The sequence below is a fragment of the Lagenorhynchus albirostris genome, chromosome 19 (genome assembly GCF_949774975.1).
Source record: "Lagenorhynchus albirostris chromosome 19, mLagAlb1.1, whole genome shotgun sequence".
Taxonomy (NCBI): domain Eukaryota; kingdom Metazoa; phylum Chordata; class Mammalia; order Artiodactyla; family Delphinidae; genus Lagenorhynchus; species Lagenorhynchus albirostris.
In genome coordinates, this window is record NC_083113.1 from 7230395 (window position 1) to 7253457 (window position 23063).

Consider the following 23063-nt stretch of genomic DNA (forward strand, 5'->3'; position numbering starts at 1 on the left):
AGGGTGCTAGCTCAGCCCAGTGCCCTAACAACCTGAAGTTAGCTCTTCCTCCTGGTCCCACTATACATCCATTTACCGGGTATAGTCCTCCCTCCTGGCCCACCAGGTGAGGCATCCCTGTCCCCTGTGCCCCCATCTAGCCTCTGAGGCAAGAGAACAATCCCTGAGCCTACTCCATGTCTGGGGCACTTGGAGGCAGAAGGTTTTGAAGTCACCCCCTAGGGGCTGTTTAACTGCAAAAGCACAGCCATCCTCTATTCCTCCCCCCAACCCCCAAATCCAATCTGTCTGCAAGAGAAGCTAGCTCGGCCTCCACCTTCAAAACAGATCTCTACTCTGTCCTCTTCTTCCCACTCCACCCTTCCCTGAGCTGTCATGTCTCCCCTGGATGACTGCTCTGAAGGCAGCAGCCAATGCCCTGGTCTCTAGGCCTCCACCTTCAGATCCACAAGCACTGAACTCATAGACCAGCTGATGCTACTGCACTGCCTCACTCACTCAACTCCAGCTGCTGTGGCCTTCATTCGGCTCCTTGAACAAGCCCAACTTGTTCCAACCTCAGGGCCTTTGCACTTGTTGTTACCTCTGCCGGAATGCTCTTCTCACCAGATTGGCACAAGACTCTTATCATTCAGGTCTCACCTTTCAGAAGCCTTTGTTGGGACTTCCCCGGTGGTCCAGTGGTAAAGAATCTGCCTTACAATGCAGGGGACGTGGGTTCGATCCCTGGTCAGGGAACTAAGATCCCACATGCCTCGGGACAAGCCCGCATGCCACAGCTACTGAGCTCGCGCACCTCAACTAGAGAGCCTTTGAGCCACAACTGCCTTGCACACATGCCCTGGAGCCCACGCGCCACAACTAGAGAAGAGAAAATCCACCACCACAACCAGAGAGAAGCCCACGCATGACAGTGAAGAGACGGCGTGCCGCAACTAAGACCTGACACAGCCAAAAATAAATAAAGAAATTGAATAAAAAAAAATAAATCTTAAAAAATAAGCCTTTGTTGATCATGCTATCCAAAGTAACCCCCACTCCCAATGCAACAGCTCTCTGTGACATCGGTTTTGTTTTCTCCATAGCCTTTACCGTTCCCTTATTTCACGTGTTCACTTGTTTGTTTCCAGTCACTTCCCTTCCCCTCCATCTCCCGCTTCCAGAATGTAAGCTTTGCTAAGGCAGGGTTTTGTGCTTTTGATTGTTTGTTTAATTGAGGTATAGTTGATTTGCAATATTATATTAGTTTCAGGTGTACAATATAGTGATTCAAAATTTTTATAGATTATACTCCATTTAAAGTTATAAAATATTGGTTATATTCCCTGTGCTATACAATATAATCCTATAGTTTCTTTCTTTTTTTTTTTTTTTTCTGTGGTACTCGGGCCTCTCACTGCCGTGGCCTCTCCCGTTGCAGAGCACAGCCTCCGGACGCGCAAGCTCAGCGGCCATGGCTCACGGGCCCAGCCGCTCCGCGGCATGTGGGATCTTCCCGGACCGGGGCACGAACCCGCGTCCCCTGCATCGGCAGGCAGACTCTCAACCACTGTGCCACAAGGGAAGCCCCAGTTTATTTCTTTTATACGTAGTAGTTTGTACCTCTTAATCCTCCACCCCATCTTGCCCCTCCCCCCCTTCCCTCTCCCCACTGGTAACCACTAGTTTGTTCTCTACATCTGTCAGTCTGTTTCTGTTTTGTTATACTCATCCGTTTGTTTTATGTTTTAGATTCCACATATAAGTGATAACATACGGTATTTTCCTGTCTGACTTATTTTACTAAGCATAATACCCTCCGGGTTCATCCATGTTGTTGCAAAAGGCAAAATTTCATTCTTTTTTCTTTCAGCTGAGTAGTATTCGTATATATACATATATGAATATTTATTCATTTATCTGTTGATGGACACTTAGGTTGCTACCATGTCTTGGCTATTGTAAATAATGCTGCTATGAACACTGGGGTGCATGTGTCTTTTCAAATTAGTGTTTTTCATTTTCTTTGCATATATGCCCAGGAGTAGAATTGCTGGATCATACGGTTGTACTATTTTATTTTTTTGAGGAACCTCCATACTGTTTTCCACAGTGGCTGCACCCATTTACATTCCCCCCAACAGTGGAGAAGAGTTCTCTTTTCTCCACATCCTCTCCAGCATTTGTTATTTGTGCTTTTTGCTGATAGCCATCCTGACAGGCGTGAGGTGATAGCTCAGTGTGGTTTTGATGTTCATTTCTCTGGTGATTAGCAATGTCGAGCATCTAGGACAGGTGTTTTGTTTGTTTGTTTTTGTCTGCTTTTGTTCAAGGCTTATCTCCAGAGCTTAGCCCAGTGACTGACACCTGGTAGGTACTCAGAAAATATGTACTGTATGCATGGGTTGATGAGTTGCTAGCCCTATTTGGATAGATGGAGAGAACGAAGATCCAGAGAGGGAAAGGGACCCACCTACGGTAACACAGCCAGGTGGCATAAGAGCTGGTGGTGTGCCACACTGATTTGTGAGAACTGATGGTTAAGTTTGCAGGAATTTTCAAAATGGATGTTAAACCACGGTTTGCCTGAAATTGGACATGATGGAAGTATTTACACGGTGGCAACTGGCAAACGCCACAAATCGGTACTTTTTGTCTGAGAGCCATTGTACCAACACACCCCTGTACAAAATCCATGGGGGTCCTGGCAAAAGGTCATTTATGGCTTCCCTATGATGAGGCTTAGGTGAGGACAGGGTTCTCTCTTCCTGGAATGACCCATCCCAGGCCTGATGACAATATGAGCGCTTCCTACACGCAGGCACCTTTCTGAGCACATTTTTACATTCTCCTTGAAGCCTTACGATGTCCCTGGGGGTGTGTCTTATCTTTACCTCTGTTTCACCGATGAGGAAACAGACATAGAGAAGTAAAAGCAGAGAAGTAAAAAAGTAAAGGAATTCCTCAAAGCTGTAGACACAGCTGAAGACATTTGCCATATGTGTATCTGATAACGCACTTATAGCCAGACTATATCAATGTAAAGAGCTCCCACAAATCAACAACAAAAGAGACCACTCAATTTTTAAATGGGCAAAAGACTTGGACAAATACTTCACAGAAAGAGGATTTCTAATAAGCACCTGAAAAAAATACCCAACACCATTAGTCATCAGGGGAATCAAATCAGGACCACTCACTAGAATGGCTAAAAGGATTGATAGTAGTAAGTGTTGGCAAGGATGTGGAGCACCTGGAACTCTCATACCCTGCAAGCTTACTTGCCCTTTGACCTCAAGGGGGGTCTGGCCAAAGGGAGGCACAGGCAGAACACTGAAGGGTGGCTGGAGAATGCTCTGGTCCTTGCCCGCTGCCCTATGTTGGGGCCTGTCAGGTGGCCCCTTGGCCACGGCTCCAGTTCTCAATAAGGCCTCAGAGACACCATTTCTCTCCTAGTTCCTCAAGGACACAGCAGAACCTGGAAGGAATCTTTTCCTTTTGTTCCTGGTTCCTAGGAGCCTTACCATCCCTGTATCCCTAACCCCGCTCGCACCTCTGTGAATGGTACCTTTATCACAAAGTCTATTTAGGAATCCCACTGGAGGTGGCTGTCTCTTTCCGGCCAGGACCCCTGCTGTCCTAACACTGTTGGGGTTTCACAGTCGAGGCCCAAAGCCCCCTGAAGATGATGTTTAGAAGGTTCAGGAGTGTGGAAGATGCTTCATTTCATACCTAACAAGTGAAATAAAGATTCTGATGGCCACAGATACTATTTTTTCATACACTGGGTAGGCAAAGTTCAAAGGACCCAGAAACACACCAGGTTGGCGATAGCAGTTGTCGACAAGAGTGAAATCGGTTCCCTTTCTATGAAGGTCACGTTGGCATCATCCCTGGAAACTATGTACCTCACCCTTAACCTTGAAAGTCCATATCCAGAATTTTCTCCTGCAGGTGTATTCTCATTCATGCCCAATGGCTGAATGTAGCATTGTCTGCAATGCTCAGAGGACAAACTACCTAAATACTCAACAAAGGACTGGTTTGATACATTGTATGCATTGATAGGCAGCTGGTAAAGAGTGAGGTGAATGATACAGACGGTGTGGTGTTCTGTGAGTGAAAGGAAGCAAAGTACCTCATGCAAATGTGTAACACACACATGTGCTTGTAGGTACATCCTATTCCTCTAGAACAGGCTTTCTCAGTCTTGGCATCGCTGACATCTGGGGCTGGGTGATTCTTTATGGTGGGGGCTGCCCCGTGTGTTGAAGGGTGTTAAGCAGCATCCCAGGACTCCACGCACTAGATGTCGTGACAACCCAGACGGTCCCCTGGGAAGGGCAGCATGGATCCTGGTTGAGACCCACCTGTCTGGGAGGAAACACTAGGCACCAGAACGTGTTCGTCTCTGGGGAGGAGGACCAAGCTCCAGCCTGTCTCGGAGATGCGGAGAAGTGGCCCTAATGGGCCCAGCTCCTAGGAGCAGCCAGGAGACGGCAGTGCACCCGAATGGACTTGGCTTTGCCTCTCAGGCTGTGAGCCCCTGGGAAGGAGCCTCCCCTTTCTGAAGCTCAGCGTCCTCATCCTCGAGGGCCTAGCTCCCATCTCACAAGTTTGCAGTGTGACCATGGGGAGGCTTCTGAACCTCTCTGGGCCTCAGTTTCTTCCTCTGTGAAAGGGTCACAGTGACCAGACCGCAGGGCCGCTGGGTTAAGTGAATAAGGGCTGAGGGCTTGGGTCACTCAGTCCTGGCCAGTGCCATGATCATGGCTGTTGCCATCACCTCCTGAAGGGACAGAGGAGGTTTATACAAATCTGTCTTCCCGTGATCTCCTCTTTCTCTCCCTCTGTGCATCTCCCCTTCATCCTTCTTTCTCTCTGGTTTATGTCCCTGTCTCCGCCTCCTTGTCATTCTCCACCTCAGTTGCCATCTGTCTCTTTCCGTCTCTGTCTCCACCTTTCTGTCTCTCCCTCACTGTTTCTCATTCCTTCCTTCTGTTGCTCATGTAGCAAATGTTTCCCCGAGCCCCCTGGGTGCCACACTCTGTGCTGAGCACTGCATGGATGCAGAGGTGAGACGGGCCTCCCCCTGTCCAGACTGGGACCCAGGTCAACCCAGGGGGGTAGGAGGGGCAGGGAAGGGCCCTGTGAGTGGGAAATGCCAAGGCTCAGAGGTCGGCACTAAACTGCCTAAACCACCGAGTCCCATCATCTCTCAGAGGAGGATACTCTTGTCCTCATCTAGGCTGACTCACCTGCATCTCCTGCACTTCCAACTGGCCTCAGACAGGTGTGCAGTGAAGGGTTAACTCAGCAGGCCTGGGTTGTCCAAACCCTGCCCATTTTAAACAGAGGACTGGCCCCTGGGAGGGAACCTCTAAGCCCTTGGAATGTCCTGATAAGGGTGTCTTTGTTTATCTGGGGACCTGGGGCCACACCAGATAGTCTATGCTAACAGTATGATTTATGGGAGATGCCTTGAGTCATGTGGTATCAGCTTGATATCCTGGTGGGCGGTGGCCCTGGAAACTAAGAGCTACATAACCAGCCTCCAATAAAACCCTGGACGTCGAGGCTCAGGTGAGCACCCCTTGTCGACAACACTCTGTGTGTCTTGTCACACGTTGCTGCTGGGAGATCACGCAGACTCCCCGCTCTGCTGGGACAGGACCACTGGAGGCTCCTGGCCTCTCTGGGACTCTGCCCTGCGTGCTCTTCCCATGGCTAGCTCTTTTTTTCAAAGTAAATTTTTAAAATTTATTTATTTTTGGCTGCCTTGGGTCTTCGTTGCTATGCGCAGGCTTTTCTCTGGTTGTGGCGAGCGGGGGCTACTCTTCGTTGTGGTGCGAGGGCTTCTCATTGCGGTGGCTTCTCTTGCTGCGGAGCACGGGCTCTAGGTGCGCAGGCTTCAGTAGATGTGGGGCAGGCGGGCTTAGTTGCTTCATGGCATGTGGGATCTTCCTGGACCAGGGCTTGAACCCGTGTCCCCTGTATTGGCAGGCGGATTCTTAGAACCACGCGCCACCAGGGAAGCCCCCATGGCTAGTTTTAATCTCTATCCTTTTGCTGCAATAAATCGTGAGTATGAGAGCTTTGCGGAGTTCTGTGAGTCCTTCCCGTGAATTGTTGAAAAACAGTGGACATCAGCAAATGTCTGCTCAGAAGGGGTGAGCTGTAGGCTCCTGGGGGCCCTCTGCGTGGGGCCCCCCCCCGTGCACGACTACATTTCAAGCATTTGATTCTTATCCTGGTGCAGAGAGTCTGTGCCTGGCCCCATGTCACACAGCCTGGGGTTGGAGCCGTGCCTGACCCCTTAGCGCCCTCTAGTGTCTCTCTCTTGACTCTGGAGGAAAAGGTTAGCCCTGGAACCGCTTCTAGGAAGAGGATCCACTTTCCAACCTCATCTTTATTCATGGACCTGCTGCTGGCTCCCTGCTGTCCCCACCCTGCCGCCCACTCAGGAGGAAAATGAAAAATTCATTTTTCTTGAATTCCGTCTCCGTGACTCCACGAGGCCCTAACTGATGGAGTGTGGGGTCTTTGAAGTCGAACTCAAGGATGTTGCCACGTGTGTTCTTACAATGAGAAAAACAACTTTTGAGGAAAATGCCTTTGTTTTTCCCACTTGTGTCTAGGTGTTTTATAGTGTGATAACTCTGCTCACACCCGGAGTCTGAACATTAGATAAGGACTTGAGTGTAGGATGCTCGCCATAAGTTCACGCTTTGTTTTTCCCAAGACACCTTTTAATATAACCACTTGGGGGCTTCCCTGGTGGCACAGTGGTTAAGAGTCTACCTGCCAATGCAGGGGACACGGGTTCGAGCTCTGGTCCGGGAAGATCCCACATGCCTCGGAGCAACTAAGCCCGTGCGCCACAACTACTGAGCCTGAGCTCTAGAGCCCTCGAGCCGCAACTACTGAGCCCGCGTGCTGCAACTACTGAAGCCCGCATGCCTAGAGTCCATGCTCCGCAACAAGAGAAGCCACCGCAATGAGAAGCCCGCGCACCGCAATAAAGAGTAGCCCCCGCTCACCGCAACTAGAGAAAGCCTGCGCGCAGCAACGAAGACCCAACGCAGCCAAATATAATAACTAAATAAATTTATAAAAATAAAAAAAAATAACCACTTAGAGTTAAGCCTGTGAACAGTTAGTGACCTGGCCCCAACCACCTTACAAGTAATAGGTGCTGCTACCCTGCGATCTCGGGCTTGCCAGTGCCCCGGGATGGAGGACTGCCCTTCCCCGGCTCAACCGCGCCCTCTTGCGTCTAGGATCTGTAAGTCACCAAAATCCTGTGACGCTACTCAGCATCGTGCGGGTGCTGTTGAAACCGCACCTTCCCCGAAGCGGGAGTTGGACGCTGAGGGAGCCATGTGCTAGCCCCGTACGGGTGGCTTCTGCCTCCCCAGTTAGCAGGTCATAAGCTCATAAGCTGCATATATATAATTTTTTTTTTAATGCAATACCCCAGCTCTGGCTTCTCCACCCGGTTCGTCCTGGAGGGTGTGGGGAGCCGGCCAGGCACAGCCCTCCTTGATTCGCCTGAGAGTGGCTTGGGTGAAGGTTGAGGGCTGTTTGCAGGGAGCCTCATCCAGGCCCAGCCAGTGGCACCTTTCCTGGCTTGTTTCTCCCTGTCGTCTGCCCCCTGCCAAGACACTCTGCTTGCCCTGCCCTGGCTGGAGCGCTCCAAGCCCCCTGGTTTTGATCCCGTGTCTTACTGTGCCTGGACTGCCATCACCCCTCCCAGCTCAGGTGGCAACGCTCCAGCTCCCCAGGTGAGGTCAAGCCCCCCTTCCCCAGTGCCGGCCCCCCGCCCTCCCAGAGGCTCCCTGTACACAGCCCCTGGCCACGCAGGCTGTGACAACCTGTATTCGTTGCGGGCAGGACCTGGATCCGACTCATCGCCGTGCCCTCACTCCGGGGACGTTTGTGGCAGCACGACTGAGTGACTTCCTGGATCTTCCCTCTCCACCGGGAATTCGTTCTCATCCTCGCAGCCCTGAGCCCGGGGTTCTGTTTGCGCTTGGCCTGAGGTGTTTGAATTCTGAATAAGGACACCTCCTGTTGGCAGGGGTTGGGTTGAGATCAAGGGAGACCCCTCTGCGTCTGTGCTTCTGATGAGATTTGCAAATGAGAGGCCCACATATGGCTTTTCCTGGGACCATGCTGTTTTTTAAAAAACACAGTCTCGATTACCAACATGTTTGAATCCAGAAATTTCCCACGGAAATCTGGATCTCTGGGGAAAACCCCCCGCAGATCTGGCCATAGAGATCCTATGGCTGCTCGGGGCGGGTGGGTGGTGGAAGGCGTGGGAGTGGAGACGGCGGCTGCGGGGCGGCCCTTCAGGTGGGGCACCTGCTCTCAAGGTGGATGCGGTCCCCCCCTGGCTGCCTGGCTCCTGTGGGCTTGAGTTTGCAGCCTCTGCACTGGAGGCTTATAAGGTCAGGAGAAAATGATCAGGGACCCGGACAGCTGTTCCAGGGACCCAGGGGTCCTGAGCAGGGCAAGGTCTTGCTGTGTGGCCTGGGGCGCGGTGAGCCTCAGTTTCCCCGTTTGCCATGTGGGAATGGGGAGTATCCCCAGAGTCCCTGCAGAGGGACCTATAGGGTCTCATTTCCCTTCTACGGGTCTCGGCTTCTCTCCCTGTAGAATGCTGGGGCTGGACTTGGTTGGTGGTCACTGTCACTCTGGTTCACAGGGCCCCGTGTGGCCTCTGCCATGGTAACAGTCCATAGCCTAGTACTGCCCCCTGTAGGGTTCTTGTATTTCACCTGTGCTCCTGGGTGACTCAGGCCGGTCCAGACCTCGCTCCTCCAGGGCAGGGAGCAGGTGTGTGGGCTGACAGGAGGCCTAGGGGGGTGTCTGCCCAGTGGATGGGTGAGTGCTGAGCAGGGCCTCTGGTCTTAGCTTCTGAACGGTAGCCGCCGCTCCTGCCCTGTGGGCCTACGCAGGTCTTCCCCGGGCCACTGGATCTAGGCGGCTGTGAGCCACGCGCTGGGCTTGATCTGTCCTGGAGTTCACGTGTCTGCGGTCTTCTTTTGCTCTCAAGAGCCCTAGACGGTGGGAGACACAGATCCTGGCGTCCCTCTGCCGTGGGCAAGCCCCTTCCCCTTTAAGGGTCTCCCACAAACGGAGGGATCCCATTAGCTCCTTGAAGCCTCTGTTATGGGCTGAATTGTGTCCCTTCCCGCCTCACCCCATCCGTACATTGTAGCCCTAGGCCCCAGCACCTCAGAATGTGACTCTGTTTGGAGACAGGGCCTTTAAAGAGATGAGGTAAAATGAGGTCACGTGGGTGGGCCCTAATCCAATAGGATTGGTGCCCTCATAAGGAGGAGATTAGGACACAGACCTGCACAGAAGGATGACCACGTGAGGACACAAGAGGAAGATGACTGTCTGCGAGCCAAGGGAAGAGGCCTCAGAAGGCATGAACCCCGCCCACACCTTGATCTTGGACTTGTAGTTTCCAGAATAGCGAAAAAATAAATTTCTGTTGTTTAAGCTCCCAAGTCTGTGGTGCTTTCTTACGGCAGCACAAGCGGACTCATAAGCCCCTTTCTAGATTTTGCTCTCCTTTCCTGGTGGGGCAAGGGCTGCCTGTGGGCGGGGCAGCAGGTGGGGCTGGGACCCCTCAGGGTCGTCACCATCTGGGGCACAGGGGGCTTGGCTACTGGAATGGGGCCTCGGCTTGAAGAAGCGGACAGATGCTCCGCTAAGGCTGAGCCCTGGTTCTCCCGGCCGGTTGCCAGGTACCCGGGGGCTCTGGGAATCTTTGTGTCTAACGAGTGCCCTCTGGTGGCCTCAGCTGTGCAGCAGCCCAGCCCAGGGACTTACCTGTAACAGAAGCAGGTGAGGTTTCAGCTTCAGACTCCTCGGGTGTTTCTGGCTCCTCCAGCAGCTCTGGTTTCTTGAAGATCAGGGCCTCATTGGCCATGGGAATATGACTCTCCTCCCACCACTTACGCATCTTCATTCTAAGGCAATGAGCCCCGTGGTTAACGCTGTGCTCAGTTCCCCCTGGTTCCCAGAAGGAGCCCCGGGCTGGGGGTCAGAAGACCCAATTTCCCTCCGTTTGCTGGTTCTGTGAGCAGCATCGCCTCCCCTCATCAAATGGGGATACAAGTCCCTACTCTCTTGGCCTGGACCCTCTTCCCAGCATCCTGTTCACAGCCCTCCCATGGCTCCCCGGTGTCCCCCGGCACAAAGTCCCCCAGCCCTCCAGCCTGGCGGCCCTTCATGACTGTGCCTTTCCTCTGCTTCTCTCCTGCCCCCCTAAAGTCTCGATATGTATGCAATTTTTTTTATAGACACATCTTTTTTTTTTAATTAAAAAAATATTTTTTTGGCTGTGCTGCACAGCTTGTGGGATATTCGTTCCCCGACCAGGGATCGAACCCACACCCTCGGCAGTGAAAGCACGGAGTCCTAACCACTGGACCGTCAGGGCATTCCCTCTTCTGCATCCCTTTTCTTTCTCAATATTCCTGGCATATTTGTGCATATCAGTGTACAGAGAGTCCCCTTAGTCTTTTCACAGTTGTAAGTTTTTGGCCTTCCTCCCATGGAGAGGTGGGGTTTATTTCCTCTCCCCTTGAATCTTGACTAGCCTACGACTTTTTGTAAAAGAATATGGCAGAAATGACACTGTCAATTCCAGGTCTAGCCCTAAAGGGGACTGGCAACTTACGCCTTGGAAGAGACCACCATGAGAGGCCCTGAGACTCCTTGGAAAGGGGGAGGGGCCCAGCAATCTTCTGACTGTCCCCATCAAAATGCCACAGCCCAGCCCAGCTGCTAGCTAACTACCACCACGTGACCTCAGTAGCTGCCACAGGAGGGCAGAAAAATCATCCAGTTGGGTCCCACCCACATTCCTGATCCATGAAATTGTAAGATACGCTAAAACGATCATGGCTTAAAATCATGGCTTAAGCAGTAGGGCCGGGGGATTATGACAACAAAGCAACCAGAACTGTTGTCAAGTTCTCTTGAACGTGTCGAGTTCAGCTCTTGTCACCCACAACTGGAAGAGTTCTGACTACTGCGACTTATCTCCCTTCGTAACCACCAAGGTTCCGTTATCCTCCAAAGTTTTCCACCTGTGAAAATATGAACCCCAATGCCCCATGCTCTCCCTGGTTCTACTCTATCAGCTTTCCTGTGCTCTCATTCCAATCTCATGTTCCTCTTCTTTGATCCCACAGGTGGAAACTTCAAGGCCAAGACACCATGTTCTCTAGCACCTGTGAAGACCCTCTTGGTTTCCCTTCCTTCCCAACCCCACAGGGTACAACTGGTTGCCCACTTGAAGTGCTCTCTCCCTCCAGCCTCCCTGCCTCCCTTTCCCCCACCCCATCAGCCTTCCATGGGACCCTGCCTGCAAAGACCCAAGCCTAGATCAATGCCACCATCTACTCTTTCTTTCCAATGACCACTGGTGGGAGGAAACATCACAGGGCAATGCCGCTTACTGCCACTAACAATTAATGATCTCCAAAAAAATTAATAATCTCCAGTCACTGCTGGGCCTTTGCTGCTGCTCACCAAGTGTTGTCCTTGTCCTTGTACGGATCCCAGTAATTCTCCTCAGTGGCTATCCTAACCACACCTAACACTGTCCGTCTTCTTCATTCTCTACCCCTCACCCCTGCTCCCACCCACATCACTTTCAGCAGATGGCTTTGCTGTATTTCTTCTCTCCGGAAAGGAGCCACTGGGTAGGAGCCAATCACAAATGGCCACCCAGTGATAAATGTCACTTAAAGGTGAACCAGAAAAAGAACATCTGCTATTGGATTTTGAGAATAAGGATGACTGGTTGGTTTAGACAATGTCATTTCAGGGGCATGGAGCTGGAGAGCATATTGACGTGGACTGGAGAATGTGAGGGTGATGAGAATCAGAAAGTGGACGTCAGCTCTCTCTCTCTCTCAAAAAAAAACCCCAAAACACTGGATGGTACATAGAAGGAGTTTGTGGGGCTGAGGTGGGAGAGATTTGGACATACTTATATAATTCAGAGAAAGAGCCAGTGAAGAGAGGGTGATTGATAATTTAAGAGACAGGAGGAATGATTAATGAAGTGTGGACGAGATGGATTCCCAAGCAAAGGAGGTAGGGCTAACCTTGGACGGGAAGAGGGATGCCTCTTTCTCTGAAAAGGGCAAGGAGTAAATCATCAGTGCCAGTGGTAAATAACTTTGTAGGTTTGGGGAGCTGCTTTTTTCCTGCGAAGTAGGGAAACCTTATTGCTAAGATTGAGAGGGGAGGAGATAAGAGAGTTGGGGGGAAAAGGAAAACATTTGTAGTACTGACAGAGTGCTATGTTGGGAAGGGCTGACTAGAGGTAGGCTGAGGGATTTCTGGGCAGTATAGATGCTTGCTCCCAAGGGATAAGGAGATACAGAAGGGGTAATTTTCCCTTAGTATCTTCCTTGTGCCGGCCTCTAACACAGCACTTGTTTACTTGTCTATGTCCTTGGAAAATACAGGAGACAAGGTTAGAGGGAAAAAAAAAGAGAAAGAAGGTTTGACAAATATTAAATGAGAATCCCATAGTGAAAGGAAAGGGCAGAGGCATATATGAAAGAATGTTTGAGACTTTTCCAGGACTGATAAAAGACACCAAAGCAGAGATTAAAGAGGCCAAACAAATATAACAACAGACAAAAAAAGATATCCACACTTAGTCACATCAGAGTGAAACCTTTAGTGCTAATACCCCAAGGCCCAGATGGCTATGAGGGCCCTGAAAAGGCACCCAGCCCAGGTACCAGGGAAGGTTTCCTGGAGCACATGATGGAAGAGCTGTGAGCTGAGTCCTAAGCAATGAGTAAACGTCAGCCAGGTAAGAGAGGGGTTCAGGGATGGGAGATGAAGTGTAGGGAAGGGCACCAGGCAGAAGTCACTGTACAGCTCGAGAAGATTTAAACAACATGACTAATAAATTTGGTTTAAAGGATATATATATATATATATATATACACACACATATATACATGTACATATATATAATATTTATATAAAACACTGCATTCCACAAGCGTAGCATGCATAGTCTTTTCAAGCCCACATTGGAATATTTATTTATATAAACTAAACAAAAATTTTGTCACGAAGAAATAAAGAACTGAAATCATGCATAGCATATTCTTTGACCTTATTGGATTTAAATAGAAATAAAGAAAAGAGGATTATTAGAAAATATTGATGCCGCTAAAAAAACCTCTATGGGTCAAAAAATAATAACGGAAAATAGCGATATTTAAACCAAAAGATAATAAAAGACTTTATAGTAAAACTTGTGAGACTCAGCTACAGTCATGCTTACAGGGAAATTTATAGCCTTAAATGGAAAACTGGAAAAGAAGAATGGCTGAAATGTAATGATGTAAGCGTCTGTATCAAGAAAACTGACAGAGCTGAATTAACTGGAAGAATCATAAGGAAGGAAATAAAGAATGTAAATAAATGTGGTAGGCTTTGGGGAAGGCTTGCTGTTGATTTTTTTTTTTTTTTTTTTTTTTTTTTTTTGCGGTACGCGGGCCTCTCACTGCTGTGGCCTCTCCCGTTGTGGAGCACAGGCTCCGGACGCGCAGGCTCAGCGGCCATGGCTCACGGGCCCAGCCGCTCCGCGGCATGTGGGATCTTCCCGGACCGGGGCACGAACCCGCGTCCCCTGCATCGGCAGGCGGACTCTCAACCACTGCGCCACCAGGGAAGGGAAGCCCCCTTGCTGTTGAATTTTAACTTGATACTCACGCAAGGAGAACAAGGAAGGAGAATAGTGCTGATGCAATGGGTCCATACACGACGCCCTGGATCAGCCCTTTCACGAACGCATTGGAAACTGAATTCTTATCTGGAATCAGAGGGAAGTGGGAGTAGTTTTTCTCCTAAGACTGTAAATTCTGAGCCAATACTCTTTCCTCTGGCTCTGTACCCAACCTCATCCTGGTCCCTAGGTGGTGTCGTTCTAGCCCAGCAACTAGACCCCTGTATACTTACCTGGTATGAGGAAGATGCTTGAAGTATGGATGCCATATCGGTCCTTCCCCTCACAGTGGAGGCCCATGGTTATTTCAGGCTCCCCGAGGAGGGTGATGGTGCTGTTGGCCCAAGGGGCAATTATGCTAAAAGTCACCTGGAAGATGTTATTCATGTTGTTCAGACCCATGGGAGCACCTCCCATCAACCACTGCAGGGAGGGCGTGGGGAGCCCATGGAAGGAACCGCTGCACTGCAGAGTCTTCTCCAAGGAACAAGAAGAATAAAGCAGACTGGCGGGGGCTGTAGGGAAGCAACGTCAAGGGTCAGCAAGCATCCTGACTTCTCTGCTTCCTCCAGGATGAACACCAAGGTCTGGTGAGTTTCCCATACTTTGTTGCTGGGAGAGGAGGGGCGCTGTCCACTGGGAGATGACAACTGGAAACGGGTGTCTGGTCTCTCCTAGGTCCTGCCCTGTGTGCTCTTCCCTCTGCTGATTTTAGTCTCTGTTCTTTTGTTATAATAAATCGTAACCAGGGGAGACTTCCCTGGTGGTGCAGTGGTTAAGAGTCTGCCTGTCAATGCAGGGGACATGGGTTCGAGCCCTGGTCCGGGAAGATCCCACATGCCGTGGAGCAACTCAGCCCGTGCGCCACAACTACGGAGCCTGTGCTCTAGAGCCTGCGAGCCACAACTACTGAGCCTACTTGCCACAACTACTGAAGCCCGCGCACCTAGAGCCTGTGCTCTGCAACAAGAGAAGCCACTGCAATGAGAAGCCCGTGCACCACAACGAAGAGTAGCCCCTGTTTGCTGCAACTAGAGAAAGCCTGTGCGCAGCAATGAAGACCCAACGCAGCCAAAAATAAATAAAGAAAAAAATATATTTATAAATAAATAAATAAATTGTAACCAGGAATAGAATAGTTCTGCTGAATTCTGTGAGTCCTTGTGAGTTACTGAACCTGAGGGTGGTCTTGAAGACTCCCAAACTGCACCAGCCCAACCTGGTCTGCTGGGTATTTTTTAGTTCTCTTGTTGTTGGTAGTAACTGTATCTTGTAACCTTGGTCATGTTGCATCATTTCTGTATCGTAGTTTCTCAAATCAGAAAAATGGGTACAGGGACTTCCCTGGTGGTTCAGTGGTTAAGAATCCTCCACCAATGCAGGGGACACGGGTTGGATCCCTGGTCCGGGAAGATCCCACATGCCGCAGAGCAACTAAGCCCATGCACCACAACTACTGAGACTGCACTCTAGAGTCCGTGAGCCACAACTACTGAGCCTGTGCTGTAGGGCCCACGAGACACAGCTACGGAGCCCGTGCACCACAACTACTGAAGCCCGCGTGCCTAGAGCCTGTGCTCCGCAGCAACAGAAGCCACCGCAAGGAGAAGCCCGTGCAGTGCAACGAAGAGCAGCCCCCACTCGCCACAACTAGAGAAAGCCCGCGCGCGCACCAACAAAGACCCAACGTAGCCTAAAATAAATAAATTTATTTTTTTTAAAAAAAGAGAGAGAGATTAAGGACCCTGCCTGAGGTTATAGAGAAAAGAGTAACAGCATGAGGCTGGACCCTGGTTTCCCACACGTGAAGTCCAGTCCCCAGCTCATCACATTGGGGATCTCGATATACTTGGTTCTGGGTCACCATGCTTTTTGTCTTCTCCAAGACTTAACAGCACCCACAGCACAGGTGATGGTGTTGAGAGAGCAGATGTGGATACATTGATCATTTGGGTTCTACAGTGCCTGGGCACAGCATGAAAATGGAACTAGGAGTCAGAAGAGCTGAGCACTCCACTAGCTAAATTTCTAGTGACTTTGGCCAAGTTGCTTAACCTCCCAAAGACTGTTTCCTCATCTGTGAAATGGGGACTGTAATTCCTCAGGGAGTTGTTGGGTAGAGAAAATGGGACACAGGGTGGGTCACAATGGCAAGCACAGAAAATGCACATGGAAGATGTCTATTACGTATTATTTATCATTCTTTAGGTCATCACCGCTTCACCTGACCTCAGCCCAGCCCAGCTTCCACCCCTGCAGCCACCCCCATCCCAGCACTTCCTTGGCTTCCTCAACCACCTCCTACCCGGCCTCTCGTTCCACTTACCCAACCGTAACAGTGGTAGTACCATCAGCACCAACAGGTTCTCAGGGACAAGAGAGGATCAGGACCTATTAGGCTGCTGACTCTTGATCTCAGATCCACATGTCCTGGAGGGCAGGATTTGGAATGCATCAGGAGAGGAGAAGCAGTTAGAAGCAGAAGGTGGAGGTAGAAATAAATTCACTGTTTACTGGGTATTCTTTTTTTTTTTTTTTTTTTTTTTTTTTGCGGTGCATGGGCCTCTCATTGTTGTGGCCTCTCCCGTTGCGGAGCACAGGCTCCGGACGCGCAGGCTCAGCGGCCATGGCTCACGGGCCCAGCCGCTCCGCGGCATGTGGGATCTTCCCGGACCGGGGCACGAACCCGCGTCCCCTGCATCGGCAGGCGGACTCTCAACCACTGCGCCACCAGGGGAGCCCTGTTTACTGGGTATTCTTATCTCTGCAATCACCCTTAAGGTCCATCCACCTGTGAATTAGGAGCCTCATGGGACCAGAGGCTGAGCAGCTTCAGGAACAGGGACAGGGAAGGTTCCCCGTGACTCTCTGTGGAGTCTCAAGACCATGTCTTCTTTCTTCTCTTTCCTCTAGTCTTCACTCCCAGCCCCTTCTCCCTTTAAAGGGTCTCAAATGCCAGGCCGAGGAGCTTGGGCTTTTTCGCAAGTCAATGGGGAAGTTGTGGAAATCATGGAAACGTTTTGAACCATGGTGGGGGGGCAGGCAACAGGTGTGGATGTTATAAAGGTCTCTATGGTCTGCATTGAGGAGGAAGCAATAGTTCAAGAGAATGAGGATGTGGTCTGAGCTGGCCCAGTGGCTATGGGGGATGGAGAGGATGGGGTATATTTAAGAGACATTTGAGTGATAAAAGACATTTCTACGGCTGGCAAGATAAATTCCAAACTCCCTTGCCTTGCATCAAGGCTGTCCATGATTTGGGCTCACACTTGCCCTATCTCTACTGCTCCCCTTTCTGCCATTCTTTGCAAGCTTAAGAGAAACAAGTATGTGTACATATATACCACATCTACTCCGTGCATTCCTACCTCTGTATGTTTACTTGGGCCACCGCCTTTTTCATGGCATCCTTCTGCAACTCTCCCCTCTGCCCACATTCAAATCATACCTCTCTTTCTAGCCCAGGTCAAATGTAACTTCCTCCTGGTAGCCTTCCTGGATCCTCACAACCACAAAAAAGCCTCCTTTCTCAGACTTTCTTCAGCACTTATATATATTCATCTCTTTTAGAGCAATGTCTCAGGCAGAACCCAAGAGTTGCCTGATATCTACCATCTTGTATGTTCTTATTATTTCAAATTTGTTCAGGTGGTGATGTTATCAGTTTAAAAAAAAAACCCTATTTCCCTTCCTCTTTTACATCTAGGGCTGGCCACGTGACAGAGTTCTGGCCAATGAAACAAGTACAAGAAAAATGCTATTAAATTATTATCACCAAATAGAAGTCCATTCAGCCGTTACCCCATTTTTTGCCATCACAATTGAGCTCTGAAGGTCTGTTTTTTGCATATAATACTAGCTAATGAAATTTGAGAGCTCTATTTTTTTTAAAAGTAAGTGTTCATGATAAAGGAAACGTGTCTCAGAAAGAATTGAAGATGTTCCCTTCCCCTGCAGCTATAAATCAAAAGATACGGTTTTGTGTCATAAAAAGGTTCAGGGAGTCTGATTTGATATCGTGCAAAACTGAGAATGTTTATAAGAACATAATTTATGTTCTCTGCAATATACAGTTTCATATGAATATTCAAGACTGGTACTGATTTGTTCTGTTCTCTGTTGATATAAGTCCGCCCTTAGAAGAACAATTCAAACAAAGCAGTCTTACGATACTCCAAAGACATTAGAAATTATTCCATGTCTTATGAAAATGATATCCCAATAAAATGGAATTCTGACCAGTGGTCTTACTTGATAATTTTTTGCTCTGGTAACAATAACATTGTAATTGACATCTCTGTTTCTTAAATTGTATACCTATCTGTAGGACGGTACTGTTCTCTTCTCCCACGTGAACAATGCAAAAATAAAAACCACAGACTCTGCTGTTAGATTTATTATTACGCAAATATCTTGAGAGACTTGCCTACTTGAAATACCAAATGTCTGAGGCTATCTGCTGGAGTCTTTTGGGGAGTTCTGGTTTTCTGATATTAGCACCGCTACTTTCTTCTTGTTGCTTTTCTTCTTCTTTTTCCCTGGAATATAGATGCGATACTGGAAGTGGAGCAGCCATCTGGCGACCGTGAGGAACCATGTAGATCAAAGCCACAGACTGAGGAAATTATTGACAACAGTATAGGGATCCTTGTTCCCTGACAGCCTTGTGGAGCCGCTACACAAACTTGCACAGTCTACTGCACGCTTCTTCATTTGGTTACTGCTTTCGTTGGGAAACTGATGAAATACCCTACCAGGGAATCTATCCAAGAGTCAGCTCCTTGAGAAAAGGCCCTACATCAAATACATCTTTGTGTCCTTCCCAGTGCTTAGAAAGGTTCTCTTCTGAAAAATATATTCCTTATTATCCTTGTAATGTCTTTAGGATCTGTAGTTATAACTACTCTTTCATTCTTGGTATTCAAAGTTTGTGTCTTCTCTCTTTTGCTCAGTCAGTTTCCTTAAGGTGTATCAATTTTATTGAGTTTTTTTTTTTTTTAAAGAATAAGCTTTTAGTTTCAATCGATTTTTCTGTATTGCTTCTGGTTTTTTTTTTTAATGAAAAAGCCACTTTATTGAAAATTTAGTTATTTCCAATTCTGGAAGGTTAATTTTTTTTAACATCTTTATTGGAGTATAGTTGCTTTACAATGGTGTGTTAGTTTCTGCTTTATAACAAAGTGAATCATTATACATATACATATGTCTCCATATCTCTTCCCTCTTGCATCTCCTTCCCTCCCACCCTCCCTATCCCACCCCTCTAGGTGGTCACAAAGCACCTAGTTGATCTCCCTGTGCTATGCGGCTGCTTCCCACTAGCTATCTATTTTACGTTTGGTAGTGTATATATGTCCATGCCACTCTCTCACTTTGTCACAGCTTACCCTTCCCCCTCCCTGTGTCCTCAAGTCCATTCTCTAGTAGTTCTGCATCTTTATGCCCGTCTTGCCCCTAGGTTCTTCATGACCTTTTTTTTTTTTTAGATTCCATATATATGTGTTAGCGTATGGTATTTGTTTTTCTCTTTCTGACTTACTTCACTCTGAATGACAGTCTCTAGGTCCATCCATCTCACTACAAATAATTCAGTTTCATTACTTTTTATGGCTGAGTAATATTCCATTGCATATATGTGCCACATCTTCTTTATCCATTCATCTGTTGATGGACACTTAGGTTGCTTCCATGTCCTGGCTATTGTAAATAGAGCTGCAATGAACATTTTGGTACATGACTCTTTTTGAATTATGGTTTTCTCAGGGTATATGCCCAGTAGTGGGATTTCTGGGTCGTATGGTAGTTCTCTTTTTAGTTTTTTAAGGAAACTCCATACTGTTCTCCATAGTGGCTGTATCAATTTACATTCCTACCAACAGTGCAAGAGGGTTCCCTTTCCTCTACACCGTCTCCAGCATTTATTGTTTATAGATTTTTTGATGATGGCCATTCTGACCGGTGTGAGATGATACCTCATTGTAGTTTTGATTTGCATTTCTCTAATGATTAATGATGGTGAACATTCTTTCATGTGTTTGTTGGCAATCTGTAGTATATTTTCTTTGGAGAAATGTCTATTTAGGTCTTCTGCCCATTTTTGGACTGGGTTGTTAGTTTTTTTGATATTGAGCTGCACGAGCTGCTTGTAAATTTTGGAGATTAATCCTTTGTCAGTTGCTTCATTTGCAAATATTTTCTCCCATTCTGAGGGTTGTCTTTTCGTTTTGTTTATGGTTTCCTTTGCTGTGCAAAAGCTTTTAAGTTTCATTAGGTCTCACTTGTTTATTTTTGTTTCCATTTCTCTAGGAGGTGGGTCAAAAAGGATCTTGCTGTGATTTATGTCATAGAGTGTTCTGTCTGTGTTTTCCTCTAAGAGTTTGATGGTGTCCGGCCTTACATTTAGGTCTTTAATCCATTTTGAGTTTATTTTTGTGTATGGTGTTAGAGAGTGTTCTAATTTCATTCTTTTACATGTAGCTGTCCATTTTTCCTAGCACCACTTATTGAAGAGGCTGTCTTTTCTCCACTGTACATTCCTGCCTCCTTTATCAAAGATAAGGTGAACATATGTGTGTGGGTTTATCTCTGGGCTTTCTATCCTGTTCCATTGATCTAATTTCTGTTTTTGTGCCAGTACCATACTGTCTTGATAACTGTAGCTTTGTAGTGTAGCCTGAAGTCCCAGAGCCTGATTCCTCCAGCTCCAGTTTTCTTTCTCAAGATTGCTTTGGCTATTCGGGGTCTTCTGTGTTCCCATACAAATTGTGAAATTTTTGGCCCTAGTTCTGTGAAAAATGCCAGTGGTAGTTTGATAGGGATTGCATTGAATCTGTAGATTGCTTTGAGTAGTAGAGTCATTTCACAATGTTGATTCTTCCAATCCAAGAACATGGTATATCTCTCCATCTATTTATATCATCTTTAATCTCTTTCATCAGTGTCTCATAATTTTCTGCATACAGGTCTTTTGTCTCCTTTGGTAGGTTTATTCCTAGATATTTTATTCTTTTTGTTGCAGTGATAAATGGGAGTGTTTTCTTAGTGGAAATGGTTTCAGTTTTTCACCATTGAGGTTGATCCTTTTAATGTGCTGTTGGATTCTGTTTGCTAGTATTTTGTTGAGGATTTTTGCATCTATGTTCATCAGTGATATTGGCCTGTAGTTTTCTTTCTTTGTGACATCTTTGTCTGGTTTTGGTATCAGAGTGATGGTGGCCTCATAGAATGAGTTTGGGAGTGTTCCTCCCTCTGCTATATTTTGTAAGAGTTTGAGAAGGATAGGTGTTAGCTCTTCTCTAAGTGTTTGATAGAATTCGCCTGTGAAGCCATCTGGTCCTGGGCTTTTGTTTGTTGGAAGATTTTTGATTGCAGTTTCAATTTCAGTGCTTGTGATTGGTCTGTTCATATTTTCTATTTCTTCCTGGTTCAGTCTTGGAAGGTTGTGCATTTCTAAGAACTTGTCCATTTCTTCCAGGTTGTCCATTTTATTGGCATAGAGTTGCTTGTAGTAATCTCTCATGATCCTTTGTATTTCTGCAGTGTCAGTTGCTTCTGTTTTTAATTTAATTGATGTCTGCTTTCTCTTATTTCTTTCCTTCTGCTTGCTTCAGGTTTAATTTGCCCTCCTCCTCCTCCTTTTCTTTTCTTCTTCTTTTTCACGTTAAATATGTTTTATTAGCCAGTTGATCATACTGGTTAAATATTTGCCCAAAACTGTAAGAAGTCAAATAAGTAGGTCCTAAGACAGGTAGGAAGAAAAGAATCATATTCATTACTAAGTTCAGGAAACCTAATGTGCTGGACACAGGGACACGCAGTCGGGGAGGCGGAGGGAAGGGGGCCCAGTGGATGCCCTTAGACACACACCCAAGATGGTGAGACTTGGATCCTTTCTTTCACTGTGTGTGTGGCTCTTTCCCCAAGAAAAGAGTCACTGTGTGTGTGTATGTGTCTGTATTTGTGACTGGTCTCAGAGGCTCAGCTGACTGAGAATCCCTGGGCAGAGTCTCAAGGAGAATCAGCTCATTTTCTGAGACACGGTCCATTTTCTAGGGTGCTATCTATGTCCAGGGTACCCTAGGTGGGGGCAGTGCTATACAACCATTTACATGGCTGAAGGCTGGGGTGGGTGGGCTGACCTGGGGATGACCCTGCTTGGCAAGGGGGTGGGCTCCAGTGGTGGAGGTTGGGTTCCCCCGCCCCCCTCCGGAGGCAGATTAAGTGGTGGCAAGAGCCTTCCTAAGTTCCTCACTCCTCTTGTGGTCAAGGTCTTCCATTTCCTGTAGTTTCTGGGAGATTTCAGTAAGGATGAGCCCTCGGTACTGTCTGCGCTGCCCTAGGGCCTCCATGTCAGCCAGGAATTCTTTCCTCTCCTGGATTTCCTTCACCAATTCTTCACACCGGTCCAGCTCAGGGGCTGGGCCCTCCTGTCGCATAGGAGGGGCTTTCTTTTCCATTCCTCTGGCTCTTTCCTGGTGGCAAAAATATTTCGGAGTCTTCGCTTCTCCTTCTCCAGATCTCGGGTGGCTTGAGGCTTCAGCTGCTCCCGGCTGTAGGCCCCGTTGTCTTGGCACACGCTGGCAGTCCGGAGGTGGGACCGGGCAGCCAGGATGGGAGGCAAGCAGATGGCTGAGGCCGGCGGCTTGGAAGGCAAGACCCTCTAGCTGGAAGTTGGGCTGCACTGTAGGGGGAGAGTGTCTCCTCGTTTCATGGTGTCCATGATGTGGCGCTGTTGGAAGTTTGTCAGTTTGGATTCCTTCAACGTCACTCTGAGCAGCTCTCAGGTCCCTGGGGTGTAAGTGGCTGGCTTGGGGCAGCGCCAGAACCCAGTTCCTTTGGTCACTGTCTCCACCCTCTCCTGGGAAGCCATGGGAGGGCTCCTAAGTGTTTCAGATTCTTCCTGGAAGTAGACCAGGAGTCAGAAAGCCTAATCTTTGTCTCCTGTTTCTGGAAGATTCTGGGTAAGTCAGTTCCATCACTCTTGGTCTCTGCATCAGAGGTTGCAAACTGGTGGTACCCAAGCTGGATTTGACCTATAAATAGATTTTGTTTGGCCTCCTAAAAGCTTAATTTATTAAATCAACTTTTTTTCTTGTGGGGGGGAATAACATTTAAAAATCAGGCTATTTCACACAAAAAAGTGGCAGTCCAGTGGTTAGGACTCTGTGCTCTGTCAAAGGCCTGAGTCTCATGGGGTCGTTCTTAGGATTAAACAAATTACTAGGACAGAGCCTTACATAGTATACACTCAATAAATGTTAGTTACTATTTATTAAATTACCTATTTGGCCTCTCT

The 23063-nt window shown here is 48.1% G+C and overlaps 1 protein-coding gene and 1 pseudogene across 1 annotated transcript; both read right to left on the minus strand.

Moving 5' to 3' along the window:
- Window positions 1-7900: 7900 nt before the first annotated feature.
- SIGLECL1 (SIGLEC family like 1) lies at window positions 7901-16119 on the minus strand. Its single transcript, XM_060132029.1, has 5 exons — window positions 16095-16119; window positions 14002-14283; window positions 13756-13855; window positions 9829-9968; window positions 7901-8049 (listed from the first exon to the last, which is right to left on the minus strand). Exons 1-5 carry the CDS (start codon window positions 16117-16119, stop codon window positions 7901-7903), a joined length of 696 nt encoding a protein of 231 aa, XP_059988012.1.
- A 5865-nt stretch (window positions 16120-21984) lies between these two features.
- On the minus strand, window positions 21985-22637 carry LOC132510357 (UPF0193 protein EVG1-like; annotated as a pseudogene).
- Between the last annotated feature and the right edge of the window lie 426 nt (window positions 22638-23063).